Source organism: Antennarius striatus, chromosome 10 (assembly GCF_040054535.1).
Source record: "Antennarius striatus isolate MH-2024 chromosome 10, ASM4005453v1, whole genome shotgun sequence".
In the NCBI taxonomy this organism is placed as follows: domain Eukaryota; kingdom Metazoa; phylum Chordata; class Actinopteri; order Lophiiformes; family Antennariidae; genus Antennarius; species Antennarius striatus.
The window spans coordinates 14,565,052-14,585,699 of NC_090785.1; the positions used below are offsets into that span (position 1 = coordinate 14,565,052).

The window sequence follows — 20,648 nt, forward strand, 5'->3', positions numbered from 1 at the left end:
CTAAACTGACGTCAGCCCGGTACCGATGAACAACCGGTAGCATTTCTTGGAGCTGTGTGTTTTGCTGCTGTCCTCCGTTTTTTACGCTAACCCCCCGTGAAACATTCAGACATCATGCCTTTCGATGTGAGGAGGTGAGTAGGGGACTTTCCTTTCCTTTTGTCCGGACCTGAGGGGTCGGGGGCGGAGGAGTTGGTGCTAGGAGCTGGGGATGAATGAACGGTTAGCAAAGCATCTTCTACAAATGAGCGAGTCAGAGTTGGAACGTATGTCTTGAATGAGCTTCAGTGTGTTAGCGGGGAGGGTGTGGTGTTCGGTGGGGGAATGTTCAGGTACCCTCGTGGGCTTTTGTGTTTGGGGAACCCCCTTCTTTGCGCATGTGCGGATTTCTTCGTCCTTAAATTGGCCAGTTCCTCTGGGAACAACAGCGACGAGCCACATTCACCACACTTTAGTCACATAGCTGCGTGTTTCACCAAACAGACGTGAGTTCCTGCTAAGGATGGGTTACTTCTTGCTGGCGTTGATTACGTTTGGACAACTCAACAGGTTCTGAGTCTTGGATCAAATCCCCATTGAAATATGATCTGACACTTAAAATTATAGAGCTCACAGAAAATCAGCTACCGTGAGAGAACGAATCCATGAGACTGAAAACCTTCACATGTTCAAAAGCTGCTGAACTGCATCCTGAAGAAAACCACAATTAGAGAATTGTTGTTTGCCTTGAATAACTATTAAGCAAATAAACTCAGCAATGTGATTCCAAAGTCAAGGAGTTTCATGGCAAGTGGGTCATTATTGTCAGGACCAAACTATAATGGGACTACAGTATTGCTTCTGGGTACAATGACACAATGGGTAAATTGAGCTACCTTGGTAGAGGTTTCCCTTCTAGTTTACAAGTTAAATGTTTAGAGAGAGAATCCCTTGGGCAGACTAGATTAGAAACAAGATTCTCCAACGATATAAGAACAGATCCAAGCATTCAGTATAATGACAAATACTGAGTAAAAACATGCAATGAATGGTAAAAAAAACATGGTGCAAATGCGAGCATTACAGATCAAGTCACTTAGTCCATGACTTGAGCCGCAGGCACAGTGCTAACAATCACGCCTGCAGGGTTGATCAACCCGTCAGTACAGCACACCCTTATCAAAAGGGCAGGATGTTTGCACTCTGCCACCTCATAATGCAACCAGTGACACATTCTCACTCTTAACACAGCCAGTCATTTGACTAACACTACAACAGTATTCCTTACATTTTAAAGAAAAGTATTTTGGAAAAAATAATCTAAAAATGTGGGGCAGCAACTGATGATTATATTCATGATTCATTTGATCTCCGGCTATAATTTCTTTATCATAGATTCCAGCTCAGTAATGCACACTACCCATCAAAAAATCTGTGAATCAAATGTCTTGTGCTGTTCTACAATTTAAGATATTAATTTGCTTTTATAAAAAGCAGACATTCCCATCTGAAAAAAATATTTTACATTCTTCTTTGAAAAAGTAAGTGAACAATGAACCGATCATCAAAATAATTACTGTTGATTGACTGAACAAATGAATGAATGAAATTAATGTTTATTCCAATAACAATTTTTGAAAAGCAGTAGAAAGCATTAGAAAATGCAGTACAGTATACATAAAATCCTGACTCATCTTTGTAGTATTCAACACTAAATCAAATACAGTAATACATTTTAAACAATTGTCCAAAATTTGGCATGAATAAATTTAACCTACCATTAGTATAACCCCTTAGAGTCATCCATGTAATTTTTTAAAATATTATTTTGTGGGGCATTTTTAGACATTTATCTGTAATTTGTTTTAACAGCTTTCAGACCACATATTTACCCCACACATTTAAAATACATGTATTCTTCTGGCCATTTTATTGCTGAGCACATCACTGAGTTACTGACTTCTAATAGATGCCTATTAAAAACAGACATGCAGTAGAAAACTGTGGAATTTTTTACCTTCGGAAATTACTGATAGTTATTATTACTGAAATTTTGATCAATTGAATACGGTTTTTTTTCCCCATAAAATAATAGACAAATACTGTGAGAATCCCTTTATAATTTTCAGTGATTCACGTTATTTCCAATTTTCTAGTTCCAGCTTCTCTCTTGAGAGTTTTTACTTCTTTTCCCTTTTTCGCACAATTTTTTTTTTTTGAGGTTTGACCTGGTGTTCATACAGTAAAGTAATTTGTACATATCAGTCATATCCAGTGATTGCTGCTGTAAGGGATGATCAATTGCAATGCTAGTTAACACACATAACTGTGTTTTTCACTGTGTGACTTTCGATCAGATCACAGCCATGTCATAATTAGAGAGTAAATTTACCACCACACAGGATCTGTTGCAACTCTATCACAGTACATGACCCATGTCTGGTGATCTTGCGAGAGTGTGTGTCATTAGATGACCAAATGGTCATGTCCTGTTTCACTGACTAATTATCCAGATCATGCAAAACCTGCTTCGCAACAGCTGGAATTAGCCTGATAAACCAACCAACACTGTTTTTATGTTTGACTTTCATGATAGAATGCAACTAAAACATTACAATGTCTGTGCACTTTTCTGATTAGGTCATGTCCGATGTTTCATTTTCAGTTGTGGTCGGAGACAACAACTCCCATGATCCCTTGCTACTTATGTTTCTTTTTTCTGTTGATATTGTGGATATAACAAAAGCCTCATAAAGATATAATTTTATTTTTATGGATGTCTCAGTAATTTTTTACAGCTGGATATTGTAGTTTTCAGAAAACATTGTTCAAACAATAGACAGTGATGCTTTAGTGTTTAGTTTGGGGCTGTTATCAGGTGTGGGTTAATACATATTTTGTGTCACAAGGATTTTTTTCAGCAGCAGAGCTGTGAACATATATTGGATTCTTGCAATACTTATCTGGGTCAGACCATTGTTTGTTTTTGACTTTGCAAGGAATCTGCTGAAAAAGTAAAGTACAGAACTCTCAGTGAGCACATACCCGCACCATTGTCGCCAAAACCTGAACAATCAGAATTTATATTCCAGGCTAGGTCTCACCTACCACATGAAATCATTTTAAATGGCTATAAATCTGCATTATTTCTGCCCCAAACTGGTGGCAGTGCTGTATCTCTGCTTGTCTCCATTACTGTACTGTGACCTAATACATATTGCCCTCTCCAAATATATATTTTAATCTCCCAGGATTGCATGTGTGTCCAGTTGCATCAATGGCTGGCTATTTTTATTTTGATGGGCCTATTATTTGTCATGATATTGGACAGATGCTAAAAAGAGATCTCATAATGTTGAGGAAGGTAAAAAAGATCCAGGACAAAACAAACAAACAAACAAACAAACATGGATCATCAAATAACTTCCTCTAGCCCCACATGGTGAAGGTAAATATAGAAGAGTAGTGTAATGGAACACAGCTTAAGCTTGATCCATGCAAATCCCCCACCTCATTAACTTTAACTGGGAACTGGGTACTCCTGTTATAATAGTATAATACGGAAAAAGGATAAAAAGTGATGGCAGCACATGATCTAATCTAATCCTTTATTGATTATTATCCATATGTGTTTATTGTTATTACTGAGATACTGTTAGTGGTACTGATTAGTTTGGTGCTAATTAATTTCCAATGGGATGGCTGTTTTGTAATCTTTAAAAACCAGCTACTGGACATCTGTATGAATGTAATTTTTTTATTACTTATGTGTGGTGCTTCATCTGTCAGTGGACGGCGATCAGCATCTAATAATAAGGGTAACCTCATTCAGAATGACTGAACGGCTGCTCATTTGAACAAATGACTGAGTTAATAACGGAAAGGCTTTATCTCAGCATGTTTCAGATTATGCCATTTATTGACACACGGAGGATTGGTCAAGGCTAACCTGGTGACGTTGATTGTTTGCTGTGGTGTTGACGCGATCATGAGGTTTTAAGAGCCTCAGTGATGATGCTCAATGTCAGTAGATGTCATATCTCGTGTTCATTCCTGCTGATGTGTATCTGCTGCTCCTGAATACTGTATAAACCTATATAAAGAAAGATGTAGGTGTTGCTTATGACTTGATATTCAAGATGATCACGACTTCTCCTCAACTGCCTCTTGTCTGGGGTTTACTCAGCAATGCATAGAAGGGATGACGTGACTCACGATGAGCCACGTGTCAGATGTGGTGTATTTAGCGAGAGCCCTTCCTGAAGAGCAGTCCAGTGGTGTCAGAGATGCACTGGTACACCCTGTACTTCCTGATCACAAAAAAGCTGAGAAGATGGTGTGATAGGAAGTGACGGAGGAAGTGAGAGGGAGAACATGTTGACTGCAATTCAGGAAATTACAAAAAGGTGAATTCTCAAGCGTCAACGTTTATAGTAATGAATACTGAATGTTCTGGAGGAAATTAAGTAAAGCCAGGTTATCATCCAATCTGAAAATAAAAACACCTGACTAGGTCAACAGTGGAGTCTATATAAAAAAACATTCTCAGAAAAAAATCAGACCATTTCAACACCAGTGTTGCAACGCCTTAAAATGTGCTTCCGTAAGAAAACATTCTTTCTTTGAAAACTGAGCAAACATTTTTTTTGTCTTATCTCAGCTTATTTCAACCCATGTTCATTAAAACTAGACCACACTGAACCAAACTACACACTCCCCTTCACTGGACTGCTGGGAGCTGACGTCTTTACACTCCAAACAATTACTTCATGTTATTCAATTCATTTCACTTATATTCTTGTTCATTTCACTTATATCCTTGTACAAACTTTTTTCTATGAGTTTTCACCAGATACAGTATATGCAGTGTATAATTGCTGAACAGGTCAGCGATATTTAGTTCGGCACTCTGCCATCCATCCACTTATTTTCATAAGATGACATTCATTTATTCATCCTAAACTTGTACATTACTCTGAAACTTTGGGCAATTTTGTGGCCCTGTCTGCAACCTTTTTTGCTGCTGTTTATTTTTAATATTCATTTGTTGCTGTATATTCTGTATATATACATACAGAATATAAATATATATAAATATATATGAATATATATATACTGTATAATGTAAATATATTATATTCTGTATATATTCATACAGAATATAAATACAAATAAATATATAAATATAATTCTGTATATAGACATACATAGTGTATATATGTATGTATATATACAGAATATAAATATTTGTTTTTTGTGGATGGTGTGTATTCTTTCTCTTTGCTTCATTTTCTGCTGTAACATCCAAGTTTCCCAATGTAAGAGGAATAAAGTAAATACAGTATGTTAAAACCATTGTTTCTGAAGATTTAGCCAATCTCTACAATTATAGATGCTTGTGTGTGAATATAAATGAAAACAGAAATTACTGTCTGATTATGAAATCTGAGATTACATCTCATTTAGACTCAAGTGTCCTGCCTCTCTCAGCCTGCTGGAACATGAGTGGGCAGTAATACTTAATCCTCCAAAACTTCTGATAGGTTAGTCTCTTTTCTACAGACAAGTCTTCAATTGGTGTCATATAACTTGTGATTTTATGAACTTATATGTTGTGATAATGCTACATAAATTATAAAAACATACAAACGTTCGACATGTTGAGTAATTTCACTTTTTTTTTAACAATGAATCAGGGCTGTTGGATCTCAGACAAAAGTGACGTAGCAAACTTTTTGCTATGAATTTTCACCAGATTTATGCAGTGTGTAATTGCTGAACAGGTCAGCAATATTTAGTACTTCACTCTGCCATCCATCCACTTATTTTCATAAGATGACATTCATTTATTCAGCCTAAACTTGTACATTACTCTGAAACTTTGGGCAATTTGCCTTACAAATTGTACAATGTAATAACCATTTCTATCAATGTTTAAATTTATTAATTTGAAAGATTGGAAAGATAAACAGACTCTTGTTTCAATAAAGCTGCAGCATGATGTATTTGAGTTAATTTACCATGATGTATTGCCTAATTATAAAATGATATGCTGTGGTGCCTTGCAATAAATTAATGTTAATATATTGTGATAATTTACTGCATTGAATTAACTAATACATTTATAGAGTAGTAAAGATAACGTATGTCAACAAGTTGTCAGACTTAACCTGCCATGCTTATCGACCTGCAGTCTAAGGTAGTGGAATAAACCTCAACCTGGGCCTCATTTACTTTGACATATGTGAATGAACAATATTAATGTAAAATAAAACAAATCAACTCAAATATACTGTTTTAACAGCATGTAAATATTTGATTAAATTCATTTAATCATTCATCATCATTTAATTCATTTGATGCTAGTAACACATTTCATGCGAAGTTAAGATGTATATCTGAATTTAGAAATAAAAACACCTTAAAATTTGAATACTTTTTTTGAAATATGCATGGTTTGAAGTGTGCTTGTTTCGCATCATTTACATTCATGGTTTCTACGAAGCTGTATTTTGTTCCTCAATATTAATGATTATTTTTAATCGGTAAAAGCAACAATGCCAGCACCATAACTCTCATGTAACTTGTTCATTACATAACGCAGTGGTCCTCCTCCTCATGGACTGGTGCAATCTTCTGACATCCTCCTGAGGGAGGCTGAGTCAGAGCCATGTAGAAAGACTGATGTGTTCACTCACTCAACCAACTTTACTGGTTCTTAATGAACTTAAGCTCACATTTCACTGCTGGCTAGACTAGAACCTCAGCATACCAGTTACATGGTTCCTGTTATATTGCACCAGCGTTGCACTAGATGTCACTTCTAGCAAGTTCAAAAAGGGAGTGGTGTGTTTTTAAATCCCTTGAGTGTATTAATGTTACATACACTCCTCATTCATTTTGGATTCAAAAAGCAGTGACACGGGTTCTCTTAAGGATAATGATGACGTATTTTCACCAAGGGGAACGTAAACTCACTGCGTTCAGCCATCCTGGTGGAATCATGAAATAAGGGCCGAGGATGGGTGGAGACAACGGCAGGAAGGAGACTATCTCCGTCAACCAGTGTACAAAAGGAAATGTGTTAACCTAGATTCCAGAAGGTATTCTGATCTTGATACTGTAGGACTCCACCCTTGGAGCTCCACCCAGCCCTTCTCTGTGCTGTCTGCCTTAAATATCATGCCAGGTCAGCGTACAGGGTTCTGATGGTAATGGGAGTTTGAGGATGGCGTGAGGTTTAGAGAGGGAGTCAAGGGGAAGGTGGCTGTGGTGTTGAGGATGAAAACAACGGGAGCTGAAGCAAAACAGGAGAAGCAGCAGTTCACGGCCAGACCGGAAGCCCTCCCTTCCACCCCACCCCCCTGCATTGCATCAGCTGTGGTTTTTTACTGGCTGTCCTCGGCCGAAGAAATAGTGAACATACGCGAATGTTCTGGAAATAGAGTGAGAGAAAGCGTGTGGGGTTTATGTGTTAGGGGATGGAGGTTGATGTTGAAATTGTTTTACTGCCCAAAAAGGATATGCAGACGAACTCCTGAGCCTGAGAATAGTTCTGTGTTGAGGTGCAGATGCTTCTTCTCCTCGACTCACTCAACAGACAGCAGCAGTGTTTCATAAGAGGAGAGCAGATATTGTGAGGTGGTCATGATCCTCCTACACGTCTCCTTCACTGATTCATACTTGAACCATTGTGAAAATGTTATGCAGAAGTTTAAGATGAGACTGGCTCTGTAGTCTATAATAATAATCATCAGGATGATCATGACATATAATTAAAAGCTGTTGCAGCAGTTGTTTGCATTCTGGTTTGGGTCCTGTTATTGGTGGGTTTGTTTATATTGGAATTCTGTGTTCAGGTGTGTGTCAGAAGTCATAATTACACAGTGTGTGCGTGTGTGTAGACCCTTTACGTGGAATAGTGGAGGTCCAAAACTAACATTCCACTACTGTTCTGTAATATTGCAAAGCCTTATGGGTACAGCATGTGCTTATTTCATCACGTAGTGTTTTCTTCTTCTCTCACTACCCTCTCCCTTTGTTTGTTTCCTTTTCTTCCAGATTCGATATCTACAGGAAAGTGCCAAAAGATCTCACCCAGCCTACGTACACAGGAGCGTTTAGTGAGTAGTCCCTAAAACACAACAGGCCAAAACTGTTGGGCTTCTCTATTTGGCTGTTCTTTAACATTTGTTTAAACATGTTTCAGTCATATGTTTGTGTTATGAATGTATAGTGAGTGATAAAAATTAGATACTCTAAAGTATATGTCTGAAGTTTTGGGAATCTGTACTCCCATTCTGTCACCCCATACTTTTACAAGGTTTAAAGTTGAAAAAGTTTCCATCTCTGATATCTGTATAAAAGCATCTGCAATTGCTGATGATAGCCATGTTTGTTGATTATGTTCATTGTGTTTTCTGTGAATGAGATACAAGGTAACTGGTTACAGTTAGACAAAACTTTGTTACTGGTCTAAATGAGACTTTTTAGATTCTAAAAGCATCTTATCTTTTTTTTTCATCTTTTTTACGTAACTGATTTTCAGTCATGTCATATCTTAATATGTCAAGTTGTCTGTTCTGTGCTCTCAAACTGCAACAGCTAATTCCACCAGGACGTTAATGGTAGCGATTAGCATACCTGTGAGTTTTACTAGCAGACTTTTCTTTAGAAGATAAGTGGAAAGTGTTGCCAGGTGCTGTTTTGGGAAGTGAATGTGTTGAGGTTTGGGAATGGGAGGTGTGACGCCTGTAATTCAAGTACCTGCCTGTACCAGGATGCAGGTAGGTCATGACAGTCACCTGTTTTGACTCAGGCGCTATGATAAGAATGTTAATAACCATTTTTGTTCATAGCCGCAGGCACAAGAGACACCATCAGCTGAAATGTAAATGCTTTTCTTGTCAGATCTTGTGTTCTCCTACTTGCATCCATAAGTCATTATGTACTCAAGGGCCGTGTTTGATTTTCTTCCCTTGATGAAGTGAAAAACCTGATGACACATTTTTGGCTCCTCGGTGTCTAGTGTTGTCATCAGCTGATGACCAATGAATCAGGGTACGGTGTGGTCAGCTCAACAACCAAGTGATGACAGATTTAGCAAGCGGTGCTGTCATTGAAAAGTGAGCAATTTTAAATAGATTCTAGGCACCATCCTGGATGACAGAGAAGAGAATGAATTTTCTAAAGATATACGCACAGTTTCCACCCATGAGGAAATGTTTGGAAGTTCTTCCTGTATAGATTCAACACCCTTCCTGTCGCCATCCTCTGTCTAGGAGTGAGAGGACTGGGTTTATTGGGTTATTCTGCATAAATGATGTACAAAGCACATAAGCACACTGATTTTTATTCCTTTAAAGACTTTTTTTTAGTGCTCTGATCCCTTAACTTTGCCAACACTTGTGCAATCTAGAGTGTAATCCCCCACCAAGGCAGTACAGATTCCCCGTTATGTCACTGAATCTAAAAAGTCTTTTGACCCTCATGATACATCTCCTTGATCATGAATGCTTAGAATTTGATTTGATTGACTCATTTTTTCACATTATGACTTTGAAATCTTCAAGATCTAGTTCAGTAACATTTTACATTATACCAGTTTTTTTTTACACCAAACCAAATGAGAACAATTTCAGCTGTAAGTTGATCTCATTTCATGTCTATAGGATCACTATTTGTTATCTCTTTGGAGATAATTTTTAGTGAGATCAATTCAGTTCAAGTATTCTGGATGTTGCTTCGATCCAGATCAGACTACGGTGTGCAGTAGATCATTACTTAAATTTGTACTTTTGGCAACATTTATCACCTCCAGATCTAATGGATTGTTTCTTTGGACCACACCCTATCACTCCAAGACAATTTAATTGGAATCCACTCATTATTATTTTTTATTTTTTTTAATTTTATATACTGATTTTAATCCCTGCAGGAAAATTAGTGGCACACTCTACTTTGAATCATGCATATTTTGAGTAACTTTAGCAACATTCAGGAAAACAAAAAAAACAACAAACAAACCAATGCTGGCAAAATCATTAGCTCACAGGTGAGGGTAAAAATGGACTATTGTATAATGATGTGTGTCTTTTGTTAGAGATTCAAACAAACATATCTGTGAGGATGGCAACAAAACTATTCCGTAAAAAAAATCTAATCTATGTGACTAGAACCCAGACTCATTCGCCCTTATTTTAGTTTTTATGTACCAAACTTCAGACTTGCTGAAAAACTGAGACATGTTCTTGTTAGAAGCCATCACCTTCAGCCGTGACAAGTCAACCCACACGTTGTTCAGAGGGAGTCAGAAATGATCACCCCCTCTCTCACAAAGGTCAAATATTTGACCCCGTCTGCTTTTGTTATTATCTACGGCCACATTCCTTTTGACATTACCTTTGCTTTCGCCACAGGGGTCTTCAGAGCCATTCTATCTCGTGGTCATAGCCCGTCAGTCTATTGTTTGACTGCTTTTCTGTTCTCCTGTCTGAGCTGACAGAAAATTGTCAAATTTGGGCCGTGAGCAAAACCCACTTCCTCTCAATTCAAATGAACATACTGAGCCCACTTCACCCCATGTGTGGGCACTAAGAAGAATGAGGCAAAGATGAAATAAAGTGTGAAGTGTGTGTAAACCGCTAGGCTCATCAGAATTTCCACTGCAAAGCTGTGAAGTTTGAAATCAGTGTCAGCCAGTTTTTCTTTTCTAGTAATGATTTTCCAGCGTTGTTCCCTTTGAAGCCTGGGAAGAATTACTGTACAAGTCAGATGAACCTGAATGTATGACCTATGTGTCATAGCGACACTCCCTATTGTTGATTAAACATTACCTCATGTAAAGACTCAACCAACCACAGACTCGGCTGCGATGCTCTACAAACCACAAAGTCACATGACTGTGATGATCCTCGGCGACAGTTGCCACGTAAACACAACTCACCTGCTGACTTGGAGCTTTAGAGCTCTCACCATCCTGGATAGACCACAGTTGCGCTGTCACAGATCAGTTCCTTCCATATTTATCTCAGTAAACACCTGACAACGTTTTATGTGACCCTCTTGCTGATTACTTTGACACATGAAATGAAGCATTCAGCCTGGACCCTTCTCCTTTTAAGCTCAGATTTTATTTTGGCCCAAACTGAACAAAAGCACTTATTATTTGAGGTTAATACTCCAAATTTGGTCCTCTCTTGTCTTTTCAAGAACCATTTTTGGTGCGAATGAGCTCTTTGTATGACTTAGGCTTCATGAGCTCATCTCTCCCAAAGCATATATGCTGTAATGGCTGCCTGTTGTGCTGGTATTTAATGTGTAATTAGTGTAGGAGGGTGTTTAAAAACCTGCGTAATGGCAGCCTTAACACCCTCAGTAAAACATCTATTTAGGGAAATCTTTTATGGCAGCTGCGCTTTCATTAATGTCAATATCTTAGGTCACCCATTCCGAAAGCCTGCAGCTGTCTGGCTCATTTGATTTTCATCATCCCTTGCAATGTTGTCGTAATTTGAGATAAATGTAAAAGAAATGCCAAAACAAGATCAACATGTGGGAAACTGAAAACAAGTATTCCTTCTAACTTTTCTCTCTTTCTCCATCTGTCTCTCTCTCTCTCTCTTTCTGCCCACAGTTTCCATTCTCTGCTGTGTCTTCATCCTCTTCCTGTTCTTGTCGGAGCTGACGGGATTCATCGCCACTGAAATGTAGGTATCACAGCATCAGGTCTCTGAGTATCTGGTAATATCCTGTAGCTACAACACAGTGATCTGGAGGAGACTGCTTTATAGCAACACAGGTGTCTGTGAACAATACGACACACGGCAGTGACTTCATGAAGGCCATTGTGATGTGCTCTTCTCTGCCTGTGTCGTAACAAATGAATCGAGTCGGCTGGCTCACAGGAAACTGGCTTTGTTCATGTTTCAGCCTCTTAGCGATGTTGAAAAGCGATGACAAATAGAAGACATGACAGGAAGGAAATCACTGACAGACACACACAAATCCTTCTTTCCACATGGTTAGAAGATAAATCTGTAGCCATACGAACACAAAGGATGACAGAAAATATGTAATATTTATATTCTTTAAAAGTTTGGTTTCTTTACCATTTTAACCACTTCGTCCTGTTTTCTGTCTTTTGCAGTGTAAATGAACTATATGTGGATGATCCTGATAAAGACAGTGGTGGGAAGATAGAAGTGAGTTTAAACATCAGTTTGCCAAACTTACACTGTGATTGTGAGTATATACATAATATATACATAATATATACATACGACTCTCACATTATTTACACTTGTTGTTTGTATGTTATCTTTGTCATATTGTTTTTAGCAGGGGTACACTAACTCATGTTAGGCGTTGCTTAAATCGAGCAACTGTAAAATTACTGCAAAAACTAAATGTTTTTTCCCCAAATCTAATGGCTGTAGTTTTTATTTAACAAGAATAATCATGTGAACCATTTCAACACTTGACATGTATGATAATAACGATCCCAAATTAGTCAAAGTGCCAAGTTTATTTTTTGAAAACTGTCCTCTGAGCAGAAGACTCACCTCACCTTCCATTAAATATGAAAGTAGAACTTAAAAACCTTGTTTGGCCTCCAATTTAAAGTTTGGTTACAGTTTGGTTGCATGGGGTATTTTTTGTTTTTGTTTTTTTTAGCATTTCTAAACCTGGGTCACAACGCTTACAGCTACTAATGTTTAGATATAAAAATCTGGGTTAAAACTTTGATGAACTACTGTTGGGAAGTAAAAATTACAGTAGTGCTATTATTAAACTAAGTTCTTCTTCTTTTCTTGAATATTTCCTCTTAGTGCTTCCAGAATGATGTAATTTTTGAGACAACTTCTTACATTTTATTTGTCAGTACCACTCATTAATATCGACCCACAGAGAGCCTGTTTACCATGTACTGAACACTGGTGACTCATGAGCTGCACTCGCTAGTGAAGAGACAAAAATAGAAAACAAAGAAAAAGGGAACAGGTCGCTGATTCCTCTGTCCCGTCCTTGGACCAGGACGCTGTTAGAGTTGGAGATGCGGACACTAGGATGGGTAAACAAACCCATCACACGCCATTTATTCCTCTTGACTTCCGTCAGGAACCGTGCCCAATGACAAATCGCACACATAAACAAACGGTATCGGCGAGGCCTCCACAGCACAGAAAACCCACATTCACTGGCCTCGAGTGATATCCTAAAATGGAAATGCTAATAAATGCTTGTGTGAAAAATGAAGCCCAGATCTGTGAGAGAGAGACTCTGGCATGTGGATTCACAGCTGTCCACCATGTGTATAGACAAGCTAGCTCATGGCACGCCTAACAAAGACTCTCCTGCTGTTCCCCCTTAAAGCGCTCAATGTTTGTGTGTATGGTGGATATGTTTATTTGCAGAAATGCATGCCCCTCTTAAACATAAGTCGAAACACATTGTTTTATCCACACTGAAGCTGCATATTACCAGGAGAGTCATTCCCCTTGGTCCCTGCCAGCGAGTTAATTTCGTACATCCGTTTCTGTTTCATTCATATCATCCATCAAAGATTTTACTTTAAGGGCGGAATTCCATCATGGAAAATGTGACATTTCCATCCCTTTTGACTGTTTACCTGCTCAGCAGTGCTGTTCTGAAGTTAAACAGTGTCTCTCTCCACTGACCTTTGCAGGTTGCCCTGTCTTGATTTGTGACTTCATGGAAAACCGTGTGCAATAACCTTATAATAATTTCCCCACCACCATCCTGCATGTGTCCTGAATGTCTTAAAAAGGAGAAACAAGCAGCTCAGACACTCTCACAGTGGCAGACTTAACTTATATTAGCGTGCTGTATTTTGAGATCAGGGCAGATGGGAGGGGTGGGGGGGTGGGGGTCCAATTTGTCTTAAATGTCAAAGGTCAGACGGGTGACATGTGGAGGCTTTAGCATATTCGGCAGGTGTCCATGTCTGTGCTGCCAGCCGACACGGAACAGGTCTGGTCCTGCCGGTGTGCCAATACACGGCATCCTGCAGGGGTGGGTGGGTGTTGGGTGAGGCTTAGAGAGGCTTAGATGGAAAAACACTGGCAGGGAGACAGCAGCAGGCTTGATAGGTGGTCCGTTTGGTCTTTGGATTTACCGTGTGGGTCACTCTCTGCAGGGATCGTCAGAATTCATCTATTCTGTTGTTACTAATAAAAAAAATCAGATTTTAAACAACAGAGCTCCAGCTAATTATTATTGAGTTATTATCGATGAATTAGTTATATCAATAAAAAGTATAAATTCTTTTTATTTTTCTGCCACAGATGTTTGGGTTTCAGACTAATGTATGTGACACTTAAACAGAGGTAGTGTCAGAAACATGATGTATGACAACACACACAGGAAGTCGATCCTTGTCCCAGTATTTGTTTCACGCCGGTGTGATGAGGAAGCGTGGAGCTTCTAGGTCAGATGGACTGACAATGAACTTTACCATGAAGAAACAGACAACTTTCATCCAGCAGTTAGACAGTACCAGAGTTTGTAACGAGGGAGAGTAAAAACAGAATTCAGAATTTCATCAATACTTTCTCACGTCATGATCAGATGTTTTGTCAAACTATTGTTTGACATTTCTGTATGAAATGTTTATCTAATTCATACTCCGTGGTCCATTCATAGTGAGTCCAAGAAGAAGAAAATTAAACATGATGACGACATATTCAATTAACTTGTTTGATTGACAGGCAAACAAAAAGATGTTCAGTTTTTTAATGGTTTAAAAATTTTCCCCTGTACCGGTTCTCTGTGTTAGACCTTTGGGTTTGAATTGTTATTAAAATGTTTTTTTTTGTTTGTGTAGATTTAGATTTGTAATGTTTCAACTGACAAGGATTTATCAATCCTCAAAATTGTTCTAATTTCTGTCCACGAACTGAGTGATTAAGTTTGGAATGAGCTGAGGAAACTATTTTATTTGGATTTTTTTTTTTCCAGTTCATTAAAGCTTTTAATTCTGTCCTGTATTTTTTTACAGTGGTGGGTTTGGACATCCAGGACGAGATGGGCCGTCACGAGGTCGGTCACATAGACAACTCCATGAAGATTCCTTTGAACCAGGGCGCTGGCTGTCGATTCGAGGGGGAGTTCACCATCAACAAAGTAAGTGTGAAGAACATTCCTCACACACTGCAAGAATTCATCCATTTTCTGTCACCGGTTTATCTGCTTTCGCGGGTCACGGGGGACTGGCGCCTATAACAGCTGGCTTGGGGCGCGAGGCGGGGGAAACTCCGGGAGCGACGCTGACTTTCTTTTAAATGTCTCATCCTTTTTAGAGGAAGCCAAAAACCTGTGTGGATTGTGTTTTGTAATTATATTACGACGGGCCGCATAGGAGCCTGAATCGGATGTGTGGTTTATTTCTCTAGGAATTGAGTTAAACACAGAGGGTGTGCCGCTGCTGCAAACTTAAGAACAAAAAAGCCCCCTGACTCCTCCTTCAGACTAAATTGAGTTCTGTTAAATAGTCCATTCTTGATGGACAAAGACCTCCCTTTCTGGAGTTTTTGTGGTTTAATATGCTGCAAAATTCTACTTCTAAATCCCATCAGGGACGTTTTATGAGATTAAAGTCAGGTGACATCAGGTCTTGGTTTCAGGTGGAATAACTTTTAGTCTCAAATAGTGTAGTTTTGTGTTGAGTTTGGAAACAGAAATTGGTTGCATATATCTAATAATGTATTTAAACTGATTTTGTGTTCGTTTATTTCACCAGTAAATTTAAAATGAACAATTTAATTATTTACTTTTACACTGTTAATCTGACTGTACAGTCTGGACCGTGTGAAGCCCATCGGTAAGTTGCATCAGTCTTTCCAGCACATGCAGAATGATTAACCCAGTGGTTGTACATTCAGCACTCTCACTTGTGGAATATTTGGAAACGTGTGAAACGTGTTCAGGTGGGGATGTTGTTCTACCGGAGGCAAGGACCATTTAGTTTCCAACCAACTGTGTGTATTTGGAGCCTGTTACTAGTTAACTAAATTTGCTGCAGTACTCATGGTGTTACTGACGCAAACGTGTGTGTGTATCTCTTCAGGTACCAGGAAACTTCCATGTGTCCACACACAGTGCTACAGCACAGCCCCAGAACCCTGATATGACACACACCATTCATAAGCTGTCCTTTGGAGACAAGTTGCAGGTCAAGTCACACTGAGAACACAAGAAAAGTACACGGATAACATCTTCAGACAGCACTCTTATCTCTGACCTAGTTCCTTTCTTTGTCATGCAGGTACACAAAGTGAAAGCAGCCTTCAATGCATTAGGAGGAGCTGACAGGCTGTCATCTAATCGTATGTATTCACTCTGCACCTGCACTCGTAAACGCTACGTTAGTCATGCTGACTGACATGAAGTGAGACGTCTAATGGGACACATTCAGTCCCAGCCTGTGTTTGAAATCATATCGTTCTATCAGTCTTTGCATCACATGACTCTTAACAGAGCTCCGTGATATGTCCCAGTTTTTAATCACAATACAATTGAACTATACCCCAAAACGCTCTAACATTTCCCAGTGTTTACTTAAGGTAAATGAGACAGCCTTAAAAACTCTGGTTCATCGTTCTTCTTAATTTTAAAGAATAAGAAGTAAACGCAACTGAAGATCACAGATGGATGAGGCAAAAGTTAGCAGCTACTGTGGAGAAAGAGGGGGAACCGGCTGGGCTGAGGAAGAGGAGGGGGATTGACCTCCCACAATGTGTGCTGGCTTGGAAAATTGACCTAAAGCAGCACCTAAATGAAATGCCAATGAAAACTAAACAGAATAAACCATTGATTTATCATCAAAATAATCACAGTAAGTGAATTTAAGTGCAAATGGCACACTGAAATAACATTCATGTTGTATCCTTGCAAAGTTTTGCTAATCACGTTTCCATACAGGCAGACACAAAATCCATATGCTATGCAGCTGAAATGTGCTGCTTGTTGTATGATTAAAATGTTATACACACACACACACACACACACACACACACAAAATTACTAAATTTTTCTCCACTAAAGACACAAACGTTTCTCTTGCAGCGCTGGCCTCTCATGACTACATACTGAAGATTGTTCCGACGGTGTATGAGGACCTCTCAGGCAGCCAGAAGTTCTCCTACCAGTACACGGTGGCCAACAAGGTGCTGCTTCCATCCCTCTGTTCCTCCCCTTATTCCAGTTAGGCCATTCTTTGTCCTGTGTTGTTTTTACACTCATGGAAGAAGCGGGATTATCCCAGCATATGGCCGAGGCTCCGATCTCTGTAGTAACTGATGCACTCACCTGGAAGTGAAAGCTCGCCCCCACTGACTGGAAACACTCCATAGATGTCAACAAACCATAAACACACTTCTTAGAACCGTGCTGACCGGCAGCTGGGTTTGGCGTTTGGTTTAACAACAGCGTAAGTCGGCTGTGAGGGCCTGTGGGAAATTTTCTGAAGTGTCATTGCCAAAGCGCCAAGAAAGTTCTTGCCAAGCCAATCATCAGTGCCGGGATCTGTTGTCATGGTGAATTAAATCATAGTTATGCTCCAGAATTGGAATGAATTTTTGCGGAAATGTGATTTATACACAGTCACTGAATTCCGTGTCGTCACAAAATAACTCGCGTTATTCACTGGAGTTATTCAGCCAACATGAATTTTTGATTAATCATTTATGAGAGAAAGAATTTTTGAGTGAGTCATGAACGCTCCACCTCTAGAGATGACAATTAAGTTGGAGATTTTACTAAATGATTTTTTTTTTTTGATAAGTGGGATTTACTCGCGTAGTGCTGAGTGAATCAATCTGTCACCAGGCACAACTCCAGATCACAGAAATGTGTAACACCCAGTTTCTTTCCATCCCACACAGGAATATGTTGCTTACAGCCACACGGGCAGGATCATCCCGGCCATCTGGTTCCGATACGACCTCAGTCCAATCACAGTCAAGTACACAGAGCGACGACAGCCTCTCTACCGCTTCATCACAACAGTAAGACATCCCCGGGCCATGTCCTGTGTTTTAATCGTAATGCTAACCACATTTTCCCTGCCATTTAAAGACAGAAGAAACAAGCTGCCATTTTAAATTCATGTGAAAATCTTTTTTTTTTGTGTGTGCAAATTTTACACATCCAACTGATAAAGGGTAAAGATAATTTCAAGGTCTCAATTTACCTGATGATTGCAAGGCCTGTATTCACTTTGATTGGTTTCTACCAACTTCAAAAAGAAGAACTTACGTCAATGATTTCTTTCATTAAAAGAAGAAAAAAATCAAGCATATAAGTCCTTTAATTGGCAGATAGATTACTCTGCTCACCTTCAACATTCAGCCATTCAGCTCGCTTTGATTTGATGGCCTGCTTTTTTATTCTGTGCTACCATTAGTTTTCAGAAGAGACAATTGCTAAATCCACTCCATGCCAGCAGCTTAGTGAAGCTTTAAACAGTCCGACAGCAGAGGATGGTAGAGACCGACAATGAGCTAAAATGAGAGCAAAAGTTGAATTTCATTTTCAAATTCACTTCGAATGTTCAAAGTAATGATAACTGTTGGCTTGGCATGTTCACCTCAACAACCCAGTGAGCTAATGTCATTTAACGGAGAATTGAGAAACAAGTCAAACCGGACTCCAAATTACTTAATCTTGCTCTGCGCTAAGATATGAACCAACACTCCTACAGCTTTTAAAGGTTATAATGTGTTAGTTTATTCTATGCACATCATTTCTTGACTGGCTCATTTGTTTGACTCTTTGGAGAAATTCTTGGCTAAGCCTGGACAGGTTCTTCAGGAATGTTTACCTCTGACTGATAATGCAGTCAGGATTAAATCGGCTGCCTAGCTGATGAGCTAAACCGGTATTTGTTTTTTCTGTTGTTTGGACTCATCGTGACTTATGGCATGGGTAGGAGATGACTCTACTTATAGTGTGATTATGAGTCAGAGCTTAAGATTGTGAGTCAAGCTGGAGCACTGCTCTCTTTTCGATTCCAGCACATTCTGATGTGTCAGTGTAATGTGTTGTTATGATTGAACAGGATCAAAAGCAGCCGATATCAAGCCATTTATAACCACAGGGTAAAAAAAACGTAGATTTTAAATAGCAGGACTAACAGGGTGACTTGTTTCCTGTAGATCTGTGCCATCATTGGTGGGACGTTCACCGTGGCAGGAATCATCGACTCCTGTATATTCACCGCTTCGGAGGCCTGGAAGAAGATCCAGATCGGAAAAATGTCCTGAGAACTGCTCCCCATCCTTCCTCGAATCTTATTTATAAGTGGCAAGTTGCTAGCCTGTTAGCTAAATCCAACCCGTGCTGGACCCAGCCTCTTTTTGGACATTATATCACCGTAGCTAATGACGCGGCTCCGACACCTGATCTAACTACCAGGCTACCCGACTGCATCTCGGTTACTGAAGGTCCTCTCCTGCTCCTTCTGCTCCGGTGACCTGTTGGCACTCGCCCATCACGTGTCCGCTTTCTCCTTCTTCAATGTCAGGAGGGAAGATAGAAGTTTAACACTGTGGACGAAGTTCTATGTGCCAAGTTTTAACGACAGTGGGCATTTGAAGGCTGCGTCTGTGGGGTTTTTTTTAAAGAATTGAGCAGAGAAAAAAAATTTTTTTTTACTCCAAAAAAAGTTGAGTAAAAAAAAAAATCAGATCATTTACATTTCTGTGTTAGACACTATTCTTCTCTTACTTGAGTGTTTAAATTGATGTAAATTTGGCCAACCACTGCCAAACTCATGAAGGAAGGCCTTACGGGTTGTAATATGATATTTAGCATTGATCAAAGTGTAATATGTGTAAATTCACACAATCTGTACAATACTTGGTGCCATGTGATATTACTTTTTCCATCCATTGTATTTACTGGCCCACCTGAGGGGATTATCCATTTGTGTGTGTCCCATCTGTTACATTTGCTGCCAGGAAAACCAGAGATTCTAAGTAATAATGATCCTCTCCTTTCAATGCAGCAATCACCTTATTTTTCACTTCATTTCAATATTTCATTGGGTAAGGTAAATGTTCGGTTTCTTTTTTTTCTTTTTTTCTTTTGCTGCGTAAATTGTTAAGATTATGGATGTGTATGGGGAAAACGAGCGGGCTGAGATGTTTTATACCTCTTTTTTTCCCCCCAGTTACATAATTCACCTGTTCGGCTGAGGAGAGTGAATGTCTCAATCCCTCAGAAGTGGACTTTCTACCCTGAAGGTCATCCTTTTCCTGTTATGAGTCATAACAGGAAATGATGACATTACAGAACCTGTAGAACCGTGTGTCCCAGTAAAGGTACCATCGAGTCTTGTTTCTGTTCTAATTCCATTTACAATAGATTTGGTTCACAGCTGTCTCGGCTTAGGGGTAATAAGAATAGCATTTTATATTTCTGGGCGACAAAGGTGCAACAAATCATGTATTTCATAATAAAACAAAGTAGGGAAGATTGTTTCAACAAGTCCAATAAAAGTGAGCTGCTGTCAGAAATAAAATAAAAAAATGGACATTTTACACCTGTCTGGTACCTGAGCCTAATTGTTGTGGTTGTAATTCGTGTATGTGTGAGAAATGAACTTTACACCCAGAGCGCTGCTCGTGTCCCTCAGCTTGCAGCCAGAG

General features: G+C 39.2%; 1 protein-coding gene across 2 annotated transcripts; it reads left to right on the forward strand.

Moving 5' to 3' along the window:
• On the forward strand, positions 1–20,540 carry ergic1 (endoplasmic reticulum-golgi intermediate compartment 1). Of its 2 annotated transcripts, none has more exons than XM_068325658.1 (10): positions 1–134; positions 8,041–8,102; positions 11,615–11,687; positions 12,128–12,222; positions 14,999–15,123; positions 16,067–16,171; positions 16,265–16,325; positions 17,065–17,165; positions 17,883–18,005; positions 19,155–20,540. In XM_068325658.1, the coding sequence occupies exons 1-10, from the start codon at positions 115–117 to the stop codon at positions 19,260–19,262; spliced, it is 873 nt and encodes a 290-aa protein (XP_068181759.1). In that variant the 5' UTR covers positions 1–114; the 3' UTR covers positions 19,263–20,540. The 2 variants fall into 2 exon arrangements, with proteins under 2 accessions (XP_068181759.1, XP_068181760.1); XM_068325659.1 differs by lacking the exon at positions 1–134 and adding an exon at positions 140–222.
• Positions 20,541–20,648: the final 108 nt, after the last annotated feature.